General features: G+C 48.4%; 1 protein-coding gene across 1 annotated transcript in view; it reads right to left on the bottom strand.

The window, feature by feature from the left end:
- LOC140210929 (cytochrome b-c1 complex subunit 1, mitochondrial-like) overlaps positions 1 to 10,686 on the bottom strand; it is a 48,657-nt gene extending 37,971 nt beyond the window's left edge. Inside the window, exons 1-2 of the mRNA XM_072280197.1 lie at positions 10,578 to 10,686; positions 2,245 to 2,385 (exon numbers count right to left, since the gene is read on the bottom strand). Coding sequence (XP_072136298.1) covers positions 2,245 to 2,385; positions 10,578 to 10,625 — 189 coding nt within the window. The 5' untranslated portion in view covers positions 10,626 to 10,686. The remainder of the gene's footprint in view (positions 1 to 2,244; positions 2,386 to 10,577) is intronic.
- Between the last annotated feature and the right edge of the window lie 8,007 nt (positions 10,687 to 18,693).

The raw sequence follows: 18,693 nt of genomic DNA, 5'->3' as shown, positions 1-18,693 counted from the left end.
CAAAGGCTGGGATTTCTGGAAGCAATTCGGAAGGCAAAGGATATGTACATCCCAAAGAGGAAGAGATATTCTAAAGGAAAGATGACACAACTATGGCAAACAAGAAAAGCCACCATAAAAGCCAAAGAGAGAGCACAAAATAGAGCAAACATTAGTGGGAAGTTAGAGGATTAGGAAACATTAAAAACCAATAGAAGGCAACTAAAAAAGTCATTAAGAAGGTAAAGATGGAACATGAAAGTAAGCTAGCCAATAATATTAGAGAGGATACAAAAAGTTTCTTCACATACATAAAGCATAAAAGAGAGACAAGAGAGGATATTGGAGCGCTGGAAAACTATGCTGGAGAAGCAGCAATAGGGGACAAGGAAATGGCCGACGAGATGAATAAGTATTTCACATCAACCTTCACTGTGTAAGACAACAGCAGTATGGTGGAAGATCCAAGTATCAGGAGTGATAAAGTGTGTGCAGTTACTGGGGAGAAGGTTCTTGGGGAACTGAAAGGCTTGAAGGTAGATAAATCACCTGGACCAGATGGTGTACACCCCAGAGTTCCGAAAGAGGTGGCTGAAGAGATTGTGGGGGCATTAGTAATCATCACTAGATTCCACGATGGTTCCACAAGACTGGAAAATTGCAAATGTCACTCCACTCTTGAAGAAGAGAAAGAGGCAGAAGAAAGGAAATTACAGGACAGTTAGTCTGACCTCGGTGGTTGGGAAGATGTTGGAGTCAATTGTTAAGGATGTGGTCTCAGGGTACTTAGAGGCACTTGATAAAATAGGCCGTAGTCAGCATGGTTTCCTTAAGGAAAAATCTTGTCTGATAAATCTGTTGGAATTCTTTGAAGAAATAACAAGCGGGATAGACAGGGAGAATTGGTTGATGTCATGTACTTCAATTTTCAGAAGGCCTTTGACAGGGTGCCACACATGAGGCTGCTTTAACAAGCTACCAGCCCATGCTAGTACAGGAGCAATTCTAGCATGGGTAAAGCAGAGGCTGATTGGCAGGAGGCAAAGTGTAGGAATAAAGGGGAGCTTTTTCTGGTTGGCTGCAATGACTGGTGGTGTTTCACAGGGGTCTGTGTTGGGATTGATTCTGTTATATTGTATGTCAACGATTCGGCTGATGGAATTAATGGCTTTGTTGCAAAACTTGCAGACAATACAAACAACACACATAAAAGTTGCTGGTGAACTTGAATCACCAGCAACTTTTATGTGTGTTGCTTGAATTTCCAGCATCTGCAGAATTCCTGTTGTTTGCAGACAATACAAAGATAGGTGGAGGGGCAGGAAGTATTGAGGAAGTAGAGAGGCTACAGAAGGAATTAGACAGATTAGGAGAATGGGCAAAGAACTGGTAGATGGAATGCATTGTTGGGAAGTGTATGGTCATGCACTTTGGTGAAAAAAATTAAAGGGTGAACTATTTTCTAAAAGGAGAGAAAATACAAAATTCTCAGGCCCAAAGGGACTTGGGAATCACTGTGTATCATTCCCTAAAGATCGACTTGCAGGTTGAGTCTAAACTGAGGAAGGCAAATGTGATATTAGCATTCATTTCAAACTGACTAGAGTATAAAAACAAGGATGTAAAGCTGAGACTTCACTGGTGAGTATTGTGAGCAGATCTGGGCCCGTTATCTCAGAAAGAATGTGCGGACACTGCAGAGGATACAAAGGATGTTCATGAAAATTATTCTTCCAGAATTAAATGGCTTTTCATATGAAGAGCATTTGATTGCTCTGGGGCTGTCAGAAGAATGAGGGGTGACCTCACTGAAACCTATCAAATGGTGAAAGACCTCGATAGAGTGGATGTGGAGAGGATGTTTCCTATGGTGGGAGAGTCTAAGACCTGGGGACACAGCCTCGGAATAGAGGGGCGTCCTTTTAGACAGAGATGAGGAGGAATTTCTTTAGCCAGAGAGTAGTGAATCTGTGGAAATCGTTGCAACAGACAGCTGCGGAGGACAAGTCTTTATATATATTTAAGGCAGAGGTTGATAGATTCTTGATTAGTCAAGGCTTGAAGTGATATGGTGGGGCCAGGGGAGAACAGGAGATTGAGACTGAGGAGATGGATCAGCCCTGATGAAACTTCGGAGCAGACTCGATGGGCCAAATTGCCTAATTTTTATGGTCATATGGATTGGAGGAGGGCGTTTGGCAACGGAGGGGAGAAGGGCAGGGTTTCTCCTCACTCCACAACCCTGAAATGGAACAGCAGACTCACCGTACAAGTGGGGTGATCAGATTCTTCTGTCGCCACACGCAGCCCATTGTCTAGCGTCGTCAGCTTGGTTTCTGGAATGTTCTCGATGGCCTGAGCATAGGAGAGGGTGCTCTGCAAACGATGGGCTCCCAGCAAGACTGGCTAAAGCAATGAAACACAGGGTGCTCAGCAACACCAGTACAGAACACCTCAACCCAGGGTCACCGTCCCAGTAAACAGAGATATCCCCAGCTCACTGCAACACCAGATATCCCCAGCTCACTGCAACACCAGTACAGAACACCTCAAACCAGAGTCACCGTCCCAGTAAACAGATATCCCAGGGTCACCGTCCCAGTAAACAGATATCCCAGGCTCACCGTAACACCAGTACAGAAAACCCCAAACCAGGGTCACAGTCCCAGTAAGCAGAGATATCCGCAGCTCACCATAACACCAGTACAGAACACCTCAAAATACGGTCACCGTCCCAGTAAACAGATATCCCCAGCTCACTGCAACACCAGTACAGAACACCTCAAACCACGGTCACCGTCCCAGTAAACAGATATCCCAGGGTCACCGTCCCAGTAAACAGATATCCCAGGCTCACCGTAACACCAGTACAGAACACCCCAAACCACGGTCACCGTCCCAGTAAACAGATATCCCAGGGTCACCGTCCCAGTAAACAGATATCCCAGGCTCACCGTAACACCGGTACAGAAAACCCCAAACCAGGGTCACAGTCCCAGTAAACAGAGATATCCCCAGCTCACTGTAACACTAGTACAGAACACCTCAAACCACGGTCACCGTCCCAGTAAACAGATATCCCCAGCTCACTGTAACACCAGTACAGAACACCTCAAACCACGGTCACCGTCCCAGTAAACAGATATCCCCAGCTCACCATAACACCAGTAGAGAACACCTCAAACCAGGGTCACCGTCCCAGTAAACAGATATCCCAGCTCACCGTAACACCAGTACAGAACACCCCAAACCAGAGTCACCGTCCCAGTAAACAGATATCCCAGGGTCACCATCCCAGTAGACAGATATCCCAGGCTCACCGTAACACCAGTACAGAAAACCCCAAACCAAGGTCACAGTCCCAGTAAGCAGAGATATCCCCAGCTCACTGTAACACCAGTACAGAACACCTCAAACCAGGGTCACCGTCCCAGTAAACAGAGATATCCCCAGCTCACCGTAACACCAGTACAGAACACCACAACCCAGGGTCACCGTCCCAGTAAACAGATATCCCCAGCTCACCGTAACAGCAGTACAGAACACCTCAAAATATGGTCACCGTCCCAGTAAACAGATATCCCCAGCTCACTGTAACACCAGTACAGAACACCCCAAACCAGGGTCACCGTCCCAGTAAACAGATATCCCAGGATCTCCATCCCAGTAAACAGAGATATCCCCAGCTCACCGTAACACCAGTACAGAACACCCCACACCAGGGTCACCGTCGCAGTAAACAGATATCCCAGCTCACCGTAACACCAGTACAGAACACCCCAAACCACGGTCACCGTCCCAGTAAACAGATATCCTCAGCTCACAGTAACACCAGTACAGAACACCCCAGACCAGGGTCACCGTCCCAGTAAACAGAGATATCCCCAGCTCACCGTAACATCAGTACAGAACACCTCAAACCACGGTCACCGTTCCAGTAAACAGAGATATCTCTAGCTCACTATAACACCAGTACAGAACACCCCAACCCAGGGTCACCGTCCCAGTAAACAGATTCCCCAGCTCACTGTAACACCAGAACAGAACACCTCAAACCAGGGTCACCGTCCCAGTAAACAGAGATATCCCAAGCTCACTGTAACATTAGTACAGAACACCTCAACCCAGGGTCACCGTTCCAGTAAACAGATATCCCCAGCTCACTGTAACACCAGAACAGAACACCTCAAACCAGGGTCACCGTCCCAGTAAACAGAGATATCCCAGGGTCACCATCCCAGTGAACAGCGTCACTGTCCCAGTCAACAGAGATATCCTGGGGTCACTGTAATACTGGTACAGTACACCTGAAACCAGGTCACTGTCACAGTAAACAGAGATATTCCCGGGTCACCATCCCAGTAACCCCGGATCACTATAGCACCAGTACTGTACATGGCTGACAGACAGGAGGCAGCGACTGGAAATAAAAGGGGCCTTTTCTGGTTAGAAACATAGAAAACCTACAGCACTGTACAGGCTCTTCGGCCCACAAAGCTGTGCCGAACGTGTCCCCACCTTAGAAATTACTTAGGGTTACCCATATCCCTCTATTTTTCTAAGCTCCATGTATCCATCCAGGAGTCTCTTAAAAGACCCTATCGTTTCCGCCTCCACCACCGTCACCGGCAGCCCATTCCACACACTCACCACTTTCCGCGTCTTTTTAAAAAAACTTACCTCTGACATCTCCTCTGTACCTACTTCCAAGCACCTTAAAACTATGCCCTCTCACGATAGCCATTTCAGCCCTGGGGAAAAGCCTCTGACTATCCACATGATCAATGCCTCTCATCATCTTGTACACCTCTATCAGGTCACCTCTCATCCTCCTTTGCTCCAAGGAGAAAAGGCCGAGTTCACTCAACCTATTCTCATAAGGCATGCTCCCCAATCCAGGCAACATCCTTGTAAATCTCATCTGCACCCTTTCTATAGTTTCCACATCCTTCCTCTAGTGAGGTGACCAGAACTGAGCACAGTACTTCATGTGGGGTCTGACCGGGGTCCTATATAGCTGTAACATTACCTCTCAGCTCTTAAACTCAATCCCACGATTGATGAAGGCCAATGCACCGTATGCCTTCTTAACCACAGAGTCAACCTGCACAGCAGCTTTGAGTGTCCTATGGACTCAGACCTCAAAATCCCTCTGATCCTCCACACTGCCAAGAGTCTTACCATTAATACTATATTCTGCCATCATATTTGACCTACCAAAATGAACCACCTCACACTTATCTGGGTTGAACTCCATCTGCCACTTCTCAGTCCAGTTTTGCATCCTATCAATGTCCCGCCGTAACCTCTGACAGCCCTCCACACTATCCACAACACCCCCAACCTTTGTGTCATCAGCAAATTTATGAAGACATCCCTCCACTTCCTCATCCAGGTCATTTATAAAAATCACAAAGAGAAGGGGTCCGAGAACAGATCCCTGAGGCACACCACTGGTCACCGACCTCCATGCAGAATATGACCCGTCTACAACCACTCTTTGCCTTTTGTGGGCAAGCCATTTCTGGATCCACAAAGCAAGGTCCCCTTGGATCCCATGCCTCCTTACTTTCTCAATAAGCCTGGCATGGGGTACCTTGTCAAATGCCTTGCTGAAATCCATATAGACTACATCTATGACCCTACCTTCATCAATCTGCTTAGTCACATCCTGAAAAAATTCAATCAGGCTCATAAGGCACGACCTGCCTTTGACAAAACCATGCTGACTATTCCCAATCATATTATGGCTCTCCAGATGTTCATAAATCCTGCCTCATCAACTTGCCAACCACTGAAGTAAGACTCACTGGTCTATAATTTCCTGGGCTATCTCTACTCCTTTTCTTGAAAAGGTAACAACATCCGCAACCCTCTAATCCTCCGGAACATCTCCCATCCCTATTGATGATGATGCAAGGATCATCGCCAGAGGCTCAGCAATCTCCTCCCTTTCTTCTCACAGTAGCCTGGGGTACATCCCGTCCTGTCCCGGTGACTTATCCAACTTGATGCTTTCCAAAAGCTCCAGCACACCCTCTTCCTTAATATCTACCTGCTCAAGCTTTTCAGTCCACTGTAAGTCATCCTTACAATTGCCAAGATCCTTTTCCGTAGTGACACTGAAGCAAATTCTCTCACGTCTTATCCTTTTGCTCTTCACATACTTCTAGAATGCCTTGGGGTTTTCCTTAATCCTGTCCGCCAAGGCCTTCTCATGGCCCCTTCTGGCTCTCCTAATTTCATTCTTAAGCTCCTTCCTGTTAGCCTTATAATCTTCTAGATCTCTATCAATACCTAGTTTTTTGAACCTCTCATAAGCTCTTTTTTTCTTCTTGACTGGAATATACAATATACAGGAGATCAGTGGGGAGGGACGAATGGACAAGAGAGTCACATCAGGAATGGAAAGCAGAAAGTGCAGGGGGAAGGGAAAGATGTGCTTGGTGGTGCGATCTTGTTGGAGATGGCGGATGTTACGGGGAATTATGTGCTGGACGTGGAGGCTGGTGCGGTGGTAGGTGAAGACAAAAGGACCCTATCCCTGGTGGGGTGGCAGGAAGATGGGGTGAGAGCAGACGTGCATGAAATGGAAGAGATGCGAGTGAGAGCAGTGTTGACGGTGGAGGAAGGGAAGCCCCTTTCTTTGAAGGAGGAGGACATCTCCTTTGTTTTGAAATGAAAAGCTTCATCCTGCGAGCAGATGCAGTGGAGACGGAGGAATTGAGAGAAGTTTTTATAAGTGACAGGATAGGAAGAGATATCATCCAGGTAGCTGTGAGAATCAGTGGGTTTATAAAAGATATCAGTAGGTAATTAGCTCCAGAGATAGAGACAGAGAGAATGAGAAAGAAGAGGGAGTTGTCAGAAATGAACCAGGTAAATTTGAGTGCAGGGTGGAAGTTGGAGGCAAAGTTGATGAAATCGACGAGCTCCATGTGTGTGCAGGAAGCAGCACCAACGCAGTGGTTGATGTAGCGAAGGGAAAAATTGGGGAGTGATAGCAGTGTAGGCTTGGAACATAGACTGTTCTACATAGGCAACAAAAAGGCACAGCGGGCAACAGTTCCACTAGACGGAGAAGGGTGGTGATGGAGGGGAACTGTTTGGGTCTGGTGTCATGAAATAAACAAGAGAACTCTGAGGCTTTGCTGATGGGGGATGGAGACGTATAGGGGCTGTGGACATCCACAGTGAAAATAAGATGAACTTGATATCATTGAAAAGATCAGGAGTGTGAGAAGTCTCACCAACGTAGGAAGGGACTGAATCAGAGAGGATAAAATTGAGTCAAGATATGTAGATGATACAAAGACTGGTGGAAGGGCAGTTAGTGTTGAGGAAACAGGTAGACTGCAGAAGGACTTAGATTAGGAGAATGGACAAGAGAGTGGCAAATGAAATAGAGTGTTGGAAGATGCATGGTCATGCACTTTTGTAGTAGAAATAAATATGTAGACCATTTTCTAAACAGGAAGAAAACCCTTGTGCAGAACACCCTCAAAGTTAACTTGTAGGTAGAGTCGGTGGTGAAGAAGGCAAATGTAATGTTAGCATTCATTGAAAGAGGTCCAAAATACAAGAGCAGGGATCTGGAGGCTTTACAAGGTACTGGGGAGGACTCGTCTTGAGTACTGTGAAGAGTTTTGGGCTCCTCATCTAGGAAAAGATGTGTTGGCATCGGAGAGGGTTCAGAGGATGTTAACAAGGATGATTCCAGGAATTAAAGTGGTATCGTACAAGGAACATTTGATAGCTCTGGGTCTATACTCGCTGGAATTTGGAAGGATAAAGGGGGATCTCATTGAAACCTTTCAAATGTTGAAAGGCCTAGACAGAGTAGATGTGGAAAGGATGTTTCCCATGGTAGGGGAGTCAAGGACGAGGAGGAGTCAGGATAGAGGGGCGTCCCATTAAAACAGATGTGGAGAAATTTCTTTAGCCGGAGGGTGGTGAATTTGTGGAATTTGTTACCACAGGCAACCATGGAGGCCAGGGCGGTGGGTGTATTTAAGGCAGAGCTTGAAAGGTTCTTGACTGGACACAGAATCAAAGGTTAAGGGAGAAGGCTTGGAAGTGGGGCTGAGGAGGGGAAAAAAGGATCAGCAATGATCGAATGGTGGAGCTGGAACAAGCAGAAACAATGGGTCTACCTGGACAGGCAGGTTTGTGGATCCTGGGTAGGAGGTAGAAATGGGAAGTACGAGGTGAGGGAACTATGAAGTTGGTGGCAGTGGATGGGAGATCCCCAGAGTTCATGGCTTGGTGCTCCTTAATGGGGTCCTGTTCAAGGGGTAAGAAAGAGGAGGTGTCTGACAATTGTTGCCTGGCCTCAGCAAGGTAGAGGTCAGTCAACCAGACAAGAGGTAATTCTGTGGAATTCATTGCCATGGGCAGCTGTGAAGGCAAAATCTTTATCTATAGTTAAGGCAGAGGCTGATAGATTCTTGTTTAGTCAGGGCAAGAAGTGATACATGGGTGGAAATTGGATTAGCCATGATAAAATAGCAGTGTGGACGATCAGAGGGATCTTGGGGTCCGAGTCCATAGGCCAAATTACCTAATTCTGCTCCTATATCTTATGGTCTTTACTCCAGGTCACTGTATTACCAGTATAGTACACCTAAACCAAGGGTCACCGTGCCAGTAAACCAAGTCACCCCAGGGTCACTGTCCCAGGTTATGAGGGTCACCACTGTTGTGTTTTTAACATTTCAGTAATATACACACAATGTTACTCAAATATATATTGAGGAAGCATTCTTTGTTGTTCACATAATTCATTACAGGTTAGATGTGAAAGTACATGAATAGCATACATCATTATGCCACTGTGTCACACGCACACTTCTCACTAAAAGAAAAGTGAAGTGTAGACACATTATTCCCAGGCTCCCGTGTTTTCCTTGATTACCTTTATCCTTTGGAGTTGCCTACCATATCAACTGTGCAGTCACTGCCCCTAGACACAGGATCTCCCTGGGGTCACCTTGAATTTACTACCCCAGGATATGGGGTCACTGCCCCAGCACACAGATTGAATGCCTAGAGTCACCTCCCCCCCAACCTCGAGCATCTCATTTGCTCAGAAAGCAGAGGGAATGACTCTGATAGTTAAGGACAGCTTCTTCCCCTCTGCCATCAGATTTCCCAGTGGTCCATGAATGCTACCTCCTCGTTTCCTTCTTTTGTGTACTATTTATATAATTTATATTGATTTTATGCATTGCACTGAACTGCTGCCACAAAAACAATAAATTCAGCATCACATGTCAGTCATAACAATCCCAGACATCCCACCTCTCCCGGAAGTTCCGGGAGTCTCCCGCATATCGATAGCGGCTCCCTGATGCCTGCAAATTATATACAATATCCTGGAAATCAATTTTTTTTTGAGAGCAGGGGGTGGAGGGAGAGGACAGAGACAGACAGACAGACAGATGTAGCCAGAGAGTGACAGAGAGCACATCCTGACTGGTCTCTTTGTGCTAAGTAGACCTATCAGTTTTCTCTGTGGGTGGGCTTTACAGTCTACCCCTCTCTCACTCTTTCATTGTCCATCAGTTCAGTTTAGTGTCCTGCAGCGCCATGGCAGAGTGTTGCAAAAAAAGAAAATATAAAACGTTCGTCACCCCTGACTACACTAAAGTGTATCCCTGCCTAACAGGGGTCAAAAATAATGACAGTGTTGCTCGCTGCACTGTTTGCAACAGTGACTTTTCTATTGCCCATGGTGGGTTAAGACTGTAAATGACATGTTGAGGTGAGTTTAACAGGTGTCATTCGTTCATTAGCATCGCTAACGTTATTTAAACTAGCTGGCCAGCTGCTAAGGAGCTACTCTATTGATGTCCTATGTGATGAGGCCAAACTCCCTGTAGACTTGCTTAAAGTTGTAACAGAATAAAAAAAAAGACCCCATTATAATATAATATAAATTGTTGTGTTCTTTCATAATCAAACGTCCTGTATACACACACCCTTGGAGCTCGATGGGGATATGGGTGGGATGGAGGTGCTACCTCCCTGAAATGAGTTTGTGCGATGTCTGCATCCTGATCACTCCCAGCCATGGTGCCGGCCTCAAGGACCCTGTTTTTCTCGGTGTTCGCTGGACCGCACAGCAATCACTCGGTCCCTCACCTCATTCCTCTCCCCGCCGGCTGCTCTGCCCCGGTTCCCTCACCGGTGACCACGGGCTTCTCGCCCGCACACGGTCCCGCCTGTCGGTCCGTCCTGCTCCGGCCGCCGGACCCGAGCTCAGCGGATCTACCGGCTCCTGTGCATTTCACTTCGCCAACCGACATCCCGGTGACACCGTTCCCGACCCCGGCCAACCTCCCCCCCCCCCCATCACCGGGGCCACTATCCCCACAAATACCCCCAACCCACCATACTCCCGGTCCCCAGGTCTCAACCATCCCTCTCCCCACCTCCTGCCCCGGGTCCGCCACCCCCGACCCACGGCCCGTTTGACCTTCCCGTGTCAGGCCTTTGTCCCTGATCTGCAGCCAGTCCCCTGCCCGCTCTTAGTGCCTCCACCCCCCGCCGGAAACCTCCAGCCTTCGTTGCGGAGTAGCCTCGGCCCCGGTCCTCACCCTGCCGGCCCGGAGGAGCGCGCTCGCCGCCCGGTAAGCCACCGCCATCTTTGCCCTCGGTGCGTAACCTCCTGCTGCAGCGCCGTCCTGCCCCTGCGGAGTCCGACCTCCCGTCACAGCGCCGCCACCGGCCCGGCGGAGTCCGACCTCCCGTCACAGCGCCGCCTCCGCCCCGGCGTAGTCCGACCTCCCGTCACAGCGCCGCCTCCGGCCCGGCGGAGTCCGACCTCCCGTCACAGCGCCGCCTCCGCCCCGGCGTAGTCCGACCTCCCGTCACAGCGCCGCCTCCGCCCCGGCGTAGTCCGACCTCCCGTCACAGCGCCGCCTCCGCCCCGGCGGAGTCCGACCTCCCGTCACAGCGCCGCCTCCGGCCTGGTGGAGTCCGACCTCCCGTCACAGCGCCGCCTCCGCCCCGGCGTAGTCCGACCTCCCGTCACAGCGCCGCCTCCGCCCCGGCGTAGTCCGACCTCCCGTCACAGCGCCGCCTCCGCCCCGGCGGAGTCCGACCTCCCGTCACAGCGCCGCCTCCGGCCTGGCGGAGTCCAACCTCCCGTGACAGCGCCGTCCTGCCCCGGCGGAGTCCGACCTCCCGTGACAGCGCCGCCTCCGCCCCGGCGTAGTCCGACCTCCCGTCACAGCGCCGCCTCCGCCCCGGCGGAGTCCGACCTCCCGTCACAGCGCCGCCTCCGGCCTGGTGGAGTCCGACCTCCCGTCACAGCGCCGCCTCCGCCCCGGCGGAGTCCGACCTCCCGTCACAGCGCCGCCTCCGCCCCGGCGTAGTCCGACCTCCCGTCACAGCGCCGCCTCCGCCCCGGCGTAGTCCGACCTCCCGTCACAGCGCCGCCTCCGCCCCGGCGGAGTCCGACCTCCCGTCACAGCGCCGCCTCCGGCCTGGCGGAGTCCAACCTCCCGTGACAGCGCCGTCCTGCCCCGGCGGAGTCCGACCTCCCGTGACAGCGCCGTCGTGCCCCGGAGGAGTCCGACCTCCCGTGACAGCGCCGCCTCCAGCCCGGCGGAGTCGGTCGTCCCACGGCAGCGCCGTTCCTGTCCAGCCGAAGCGTTTGTGGAAGGGCGAGAAAGTCAACGCTTCAGATCCAAGATCTTCCTCAACAGTAAGGAAAGATGCTTGATGCTCCAGGGAGAGAGAGTCTGGAATGAGAAGATGGAATTTTGTGAAAATTGTGCCAAATTGTTCCAAGGGGACAATTCCTATAATTAGCGTCGTTTCATCACTAGGAAGTTGACCAAGCTGGAGTTTCTGAAAACGTCTAATGTTCTGAGCGATGAGCTCACACCAATCAGTCCAGGGATGTCTTACACAATATATTAATTGGAGCCTGAGATCCGGGTGGATGGAGCCCACAGGCACAGGAATATTAGTCACCAGATAGTGGGGGTCTGGGTGGAGGAACAGGGACCCTCCGCCCAGGACAACGAGAGCATCGTGGTCCCCTTCGACCACGGTCCTCCCGACCCGAGGTGACACAGGCTGAATCAGAATTGGATTTATCATCCCTGATACTGGATTTGAAACTTCTTGTTTTGGGACAGCAGAGCAGTGCAAAGACATAAAATAGTACATAGAATTTAAACGAAATAGTGCAAAACGAAAGGCATGATGGGGTAGTGTTCGTGAGTTGATGGACCACTCAGATAACTAATGGCGGTGGGGTAGAAGCTGTCCCTGACACATTGCTTGTGGTCTTCAGGCTCCTGTACCTCCTTCCCAATGGCAGAAATGAGAAGAGGGCATAGAAATATAAAAAGAAGCACAGAAACAAGCCATTCGGCCCATCTAGTCCATGACAAAACCATTTAAACTGCCTACTCCCATCAACCTATACCAGAACCATAGCCCTCCATATCCCTACCATCATATACCTATCCAAACTTCTCTCAAACATTGAAATTGAGCTTGCATGCACCAGTTGTGGTGATTCCACACTCTGATGACCCTCCGAGTGAAGATGATTCTCCTCATGTTCCCCTTAAATTTCTCACTTTTCACCCTTAAGCCGTGACCTCCGGTTGTAGTCCAACCCAACCGCAGAGGAAAAAGTCTGCTTGCATTTACCCTATCTATACTCCTCATAATTTTGCATATCTCTATCAAATCTCCTCTCAATGTTCTTCATTCTAAAGAATACAGGCCTAATCTATTCAATCTTTCTTTATAACTCAGGTCCTCCAGACCCGGCAACATCCTTGTAATTTTTTTCCTGCACTCTTTCAACCTTATTTACATTTTTCCTGTAGGTAGGTGACCAAAACTGCAGACAATACTCCAAATTAGGCCTCACCAACATCTGTACAGCTTCAAAATAACGTCCCATCTCCTGTGCTCAATCCTTTGATTTATGAAGGCCAATGTGCCACAAGCTTCTTTTATGACCCTGTCTACCTGTGACGGCGCTGTCAATGAATTATGGATCTGTATTCCCAGTTCCCGTTGTTCTACCACACTCCTCAGTACCCTACCGTTCATTGTATAAAGCCTATCTGGTTGGTCCTACCAAATTGAAAAATCTCACACTTGTCTGCATTAAATTCCATCTGCCATTTTTCAGCCCATTTTCCAGCTGATGCAGATCTCCCTGCAAGCCTTGATAGCTTCCTCACTGTCCACAACGCCATGCAGATCCCTCTGCAAGCTCTGATAGCCTTCCTCACTGTCCACGACGCCATGCAGATCCCTCTGCAAGCTCTGATAGCCTTCCTCACTGTCCACGACGCCATGCAGATCCCTCTGCAAGCACTGATAGCCTTCCTCACTGTCCACGACGCCCCCAGTCTTGGTGTCATCTGCAAATTTACTGATCCAGTTAACCGCCTATCATCCAGATCATTGATATAGATGACAAACAACAAAGGACCCAGCACTGATCCCTGCGGCACACCACTAGTCACAGGCCTCCGGTCAAAGAAGCAATCCTCTACGAACACTCTCTGGCCTCTCCCACAAAGCTATTATCTAATCCAATGTACTACCTCATACTGAATACCAGGCAACTGACCCTTCTTGCCCAAACTTCCTTGCAAGTCCTTGTCCAATGCCTTACTAAAGTCCAAATTAGTCCATGTAGACACCATCCACTGCCTTGTCATCATCCAATTTCCTGGTAACTTTCTCAAACTCTATAAGACTGGTTAGGCATGACCTGCCATGCATGAAGCCATGTTGACTTTCCTTAATCAGTCCATCTCTATCCAAATACTTATATATCCGGTCCCTTAGAATACCTTCCAATAAATTCCCACAACTGATGTCAGACTCACTGGCCTATAATGTCCTAGTTTATGATTGGAGCCTTTTTGGAACAGCAGAACAACTTTGGCTATGCTCCAGTCCTCTAGTACCTCTCCTGCCGCTAAGAATGATTTAATATCTCTGCTAGGACCCTGGCAATTTCTGAACTTGCCTCCAGTAGGGTCCAAAGGAATACCTTGTCAGGCCCTGGGGATTTACCTACTCTAATTTGCCTCAGGACAGCAAACACCTCCTCCTCCGTAATCTGTACAGGGTCCATGAAGTTGCCTCACTTTGCCTCACTTCTATAGACTCCATCTCCTGAGTAAATACAGATGCAAAGAATGCATTTAAGATCTCCCCCATCTGTTTTGGCTCCACACATAGATTACCAATCTGCTCTTCCAGAGGATCAATTTAGAGCCTTGCAATCCTTTTGCTCTTAACGTATCTGTAGAATGCCTTAGGATTCTCCTTCACTTTGTCTGCTAGAGCAACTCGTGTATTCTTTTAGCCCTCCTGATTTCCTTCTTAAGTGTTCTCCATATTCACCTCATTCTTTTCTACTCATTCTCTTTCATTCTGAAGGCCTCCCACTTTCCAAGCACACCTTTACCAGAAAACAGTCTGCCTATATCCACACTTGCCAAATTGTTTCTGATACCATCAAAATTGGCCTTTCTCCAATTCAGAATCTCAACCTGTGGACCAAACCCATGGTTTTTTTTGCATTTGCTTTGAAACTAACGGCATTGTGTTCGTTGGATACAAAGCGTTCCCTAAAACAGACTTCAGTCAGCTGCCTTGTCTTATCCCCCAATAGCAGATACAGTATTGTATGCTCTCTCATTGTGCCTTCTACGTACAGATGAAGGAAACTTTCCTGAAAACTTTATCCCATCTACTTCTTGTACAGGATGGGATTTCCAGTCAAAATGTAGAAAGTTAAAATCATCTGTATAACAACCTTATGTTTCTTGCAACAGTCTGTGATCTCTTTACAAATTTGTTCCTCTAAATCCCTCGGACTGCTGGCTGGACTGTAATATAGCCCATTAATGTGGTCAAACCTTTCTTGTTCATCAGTTCCACCCATGATGCCTCACTAGACGAGTTCTCCAGTCTGTCCAGGAGGAACACTGCTGTGATGTTTTCCCTGACTAGTAATGCCACCCCTCCCCCTTTAGTTCCCCCCTCTCCCCATCTTGTCACACCTAAAACAATGGAGCCCCCTTGCAACAAAGTTTCACTAATGGCTGAAACGTCACAATTCTAGGCATTGATCCATGTCCTGAGCCTACAATACTAGTCTTTCCTATGACACTTCTTGCATTGAAATATTCGCAGCTCAAGACACTAGTTGCACCATGCTCAACCTTTTGATTCCTGACTTTATCTGAGGTCTTACCAACATCAGCCCTCCCGAGAAAACTAAAGAAATTTGGCCTGTCCCCTAAAACCCTCATTAATTTTTATAGATGCATCGTAGAAAGCATTCTTCTAGGGTGCATCACAACCTGGTATGGAAGTTGTCCTGTCCAAGACCGAAAGAAGCTGCAGAAGATCGTGAACACAGCCCAGCACGTCACACAAACCAATCTTCCGTCCGTGGACTCACTTTACACCGCACGCTGTCGGAGCAGTGCTGCCAGGATAATCAAGGACACGACACACCCAGCCAACACACTTTTCATCCCTCTTCCCTCCGGGAGAAGGCTCAGGAGCTTGAAGACTCGTACGGCCAGATTTGGGAACAGCTTCTTTCCAACTGTGATAAGACTGCTGAACGGATCCTGACCCGGATCTGGGCCGTACCCTCCAAATATCCGGACCTGCCTCTCGGTTTTTTTGCACTACCTTACTTTTCATTTTTCTATTTTCTATTTATGGTTTATAATTTAAATTTTTAATATTTACTATTGATTTGTAATCCAGGGAGCGGGAAGCGCAGAATCAAATATCGCTGTGATGATTGTACGTTCTAGTATCAATTGTTTGACGACAATAAAGTATAAAGTATATGTCACAGCCTCTCCACTAACTGTTCTGGCACTCTGGTTCCCACCCCCTCAACTCTAGTTTAAGGGCATGTGCGGAACAGTGAGGGTCTGTCGTGATGGATGCTGCCTTCTCGAAGCATCACATGTTGGACATGTCGGGGAGTGTTGTGGCTGACCCTACACCCCTCTGCAGCCTCTTGCGATCCTCCGCGTGTCTGCCTCCAAACCAGACAGTGAAGCAACAAGTTAGAATTCTCTCCACGGTGCACCTGTAGAAATTTGAACATCTTTGGTGACAAACTCCAAATAGCGTAGTGATTACAACAATGTGTTCTGTCCAGGGCAGATCCTCTAAGATGCTGAAGTTGTTCACCCTTTCCCCACCGAACGCTCGATGAGGACTTGTGTGTGTTCTCCCGACTTCCCTTTCCTGAAGTCCACAATCAATTCCTTAGTTTTGCTGACATTGAGTACAAAGTTATCGTTGTGACACCACTCAGCCAGCTGATCTATCTTGCTCCTGTAAGCAGGAGTGCTTAGAGCGTGGATCAGTACTCGGAGGTGACCTGATAGAGGTGTATAAGATGATGAGGGGCATTGATCGTGTGGATAGTCAGAGGCTTTTTCCCAGGTTTGAAATGGCAAACACGAGAGGGCACAGTTTTAAGGTGCTTGGAAGTAGGTACAGAGGAGATGTCGGGGTAAGTTTTTTTACGCAGAGAGTGGGTGCATGGAATGGGCTGCTGGCAACGGTGGGGAGGCGGATACAATAGGGTCTTTTAAGAGACTCCTGGACAGGTACATGGAGCTCAGAAAAATAGAGGACTACGGGTAACCCTAGGTAATTTCTACAGTAAGTACATGTTTGGCACAGCATTTGTGGGCTGAAGGGCCTGTATTATGCTGTAGGTTTTCTTTGTTTCTGTACAGCCTCATTGCACCATCTGAGATTCTACAATCAAGTTATGTCACTGGCAAATTTAGAGAAGGTGTTTGAGATGTAATCCACTGCGCATTCATTAGTGAAAAGAGAGTAGGCCCACAGGGCATCTCTGAGATGAGCACCCAAGGTCAGGGGTTCTCCAACCCAGCCAAGTCCCGATATGTCCCTGGGTTAATGTGGGTCCAGTTACTATCGGAAACACGGGGATGGCTGGTGGAGTCGGTGAGCCTGTTACACTTACCAGCCACCGTTACATCCAGACATGAAAGATTCAAAAATCAGAACAGGGCGGGAGAGCCAACTCTGACAAGGAGTCTGCAAATGCAGGAAATCTGGAGTGGCTACACAAAAATGAGAGGAACTCAGCAAATCAGACAGATTCTATGGAAGCAAATGAACAATCGATGTTTCAAGCTGAAGAATTGACACAGAGGGGTAGGGAAAGGAAGAGGATGGCAGCGGTGATAGGGGACTCTATAGTTAGGGGGTCAGACAGGCGATTCTGTGGACACAGGAAAGAAGCACAGATGGTAAGAACCAGCTGCCAGGGTCCGGGAAGTTTCTGATCACGTCCATGATATCCTGAAGTGGGAAGGCGAACAGCCAGAGGTCGTGATACATATTGGTACCAACGACATAGGCAGGAAAAGGGAGGAGGTCCTGAAAGCAGACTACAGGGAGTTAGGAAGGAAGTTGAGAAGCAGGACCACAAAGGTAGTAATCTCGGAATTACTGCCTGTGCTACGTGACAGTGAGTATAGGAATAGAGTGAGGTGGAGGATAAATGCATGGCTGAGGGATTGGAGCAGGGGGCAGATCGATGGTTTGAGATGCGTCTATTTTAATGCAAGGAGTATGAACAAAGCGGATGAGCTCAGAGTGTGGATCAGCACTTGGAGCTATGATGTTGAGGCCATTACAGAGACTTGGATGGCTCAGGGGCAGGAATGGTTACTTCGAGTGCCAGGCTTTAGATGTTTCAGAAAGGACAGGGAGGGAGGCAAAAGAGGTGGGGACGTGGCACTGTTGATCAGAGATAGTGTCACGGCTGCAGAAAAGAAGGAAGTCATGGAGGGATTGTCTACGGAGTCTCTGTGGGTGGAAGTTAGGAAGAGGAAGGGGCTAATAACACTACTCTTTTTTTTAATAGACCACTCAATAGTGACAGGAACATTGAGGAGCAGATAGGGAAACAGATCTTGGAAAGGTGTAATAATAACTGGGTTGTCGTGGTGGGAGATTTTAGTTTCCCAAATATCGATTGGCACATCCCTAGAGTGAGGGGTTCAGATGGGGTGGAGTTTGTTAGGTGTGTTCAAGGTGGTTTCTTGACACAATATGTAGGTAAGTCTACAAGAGGAGAGGCTGTACTTGATCTGGTATTGGGAAATGAACCTGATCAGGTGTCGGATCTCTCAGTAGGAGAGCATTCTGAAGACAGTGATCACAATTCTATCTCCTTTACCATAGCATTGGAGAGGGATAGGAACAGACAAGTTAGGGAAACGTTTAATTGGAGTAAGGGGAAATATGAGGCTATCAGGCAGAACTTTGAAGCATAAATTGGAAACAGATGTTCTCAGGGAAACATACAGAAGAAATGTGGCAAATGTTCAGGGGATATTTGCGTGGGGTTCTGAGTCAGTACATTCCAATGAGACATGGAAAGGTTAATAACTCACCTCCTTCCACCTTAGGCCACGAACTTATCAATCACCCCTGATGAGTTATTAACTTCAAACGTTCTGCATAATCACTCTGCATGCGCATGTAACGAGAGCTGTATAACTCATCTCCTTCTATGTTCTACCTTAGGCCACAAACTTATCAATCACCCCTGCTGAGGACACTTTCTGGAGGTCCAAGGTCCGTATGCTCCACGACTGCTGGACTAAGTGGGCAAATGTAGGAGGGGACTATGTTGAA

Source organism: Mobula birostris, chromosome 16 (assembly GCF_030028105.1).
Source record: "Mobula birostris isolate sMobBir1 chromosome 16, sMobBir1.hap1, whole genome shotgun sequence".
Lineage (NCBI taxonomy): Eukaryota > Metazoa > Chordata > Chondrichthyes > Myliobatiformes > Myliobatidae > Mobula > Mobula birostris.
Note: the sequence above shows the minus strand (reverse complement) of the source record. Positions and strands in the feature narration are given on the sequence as shown.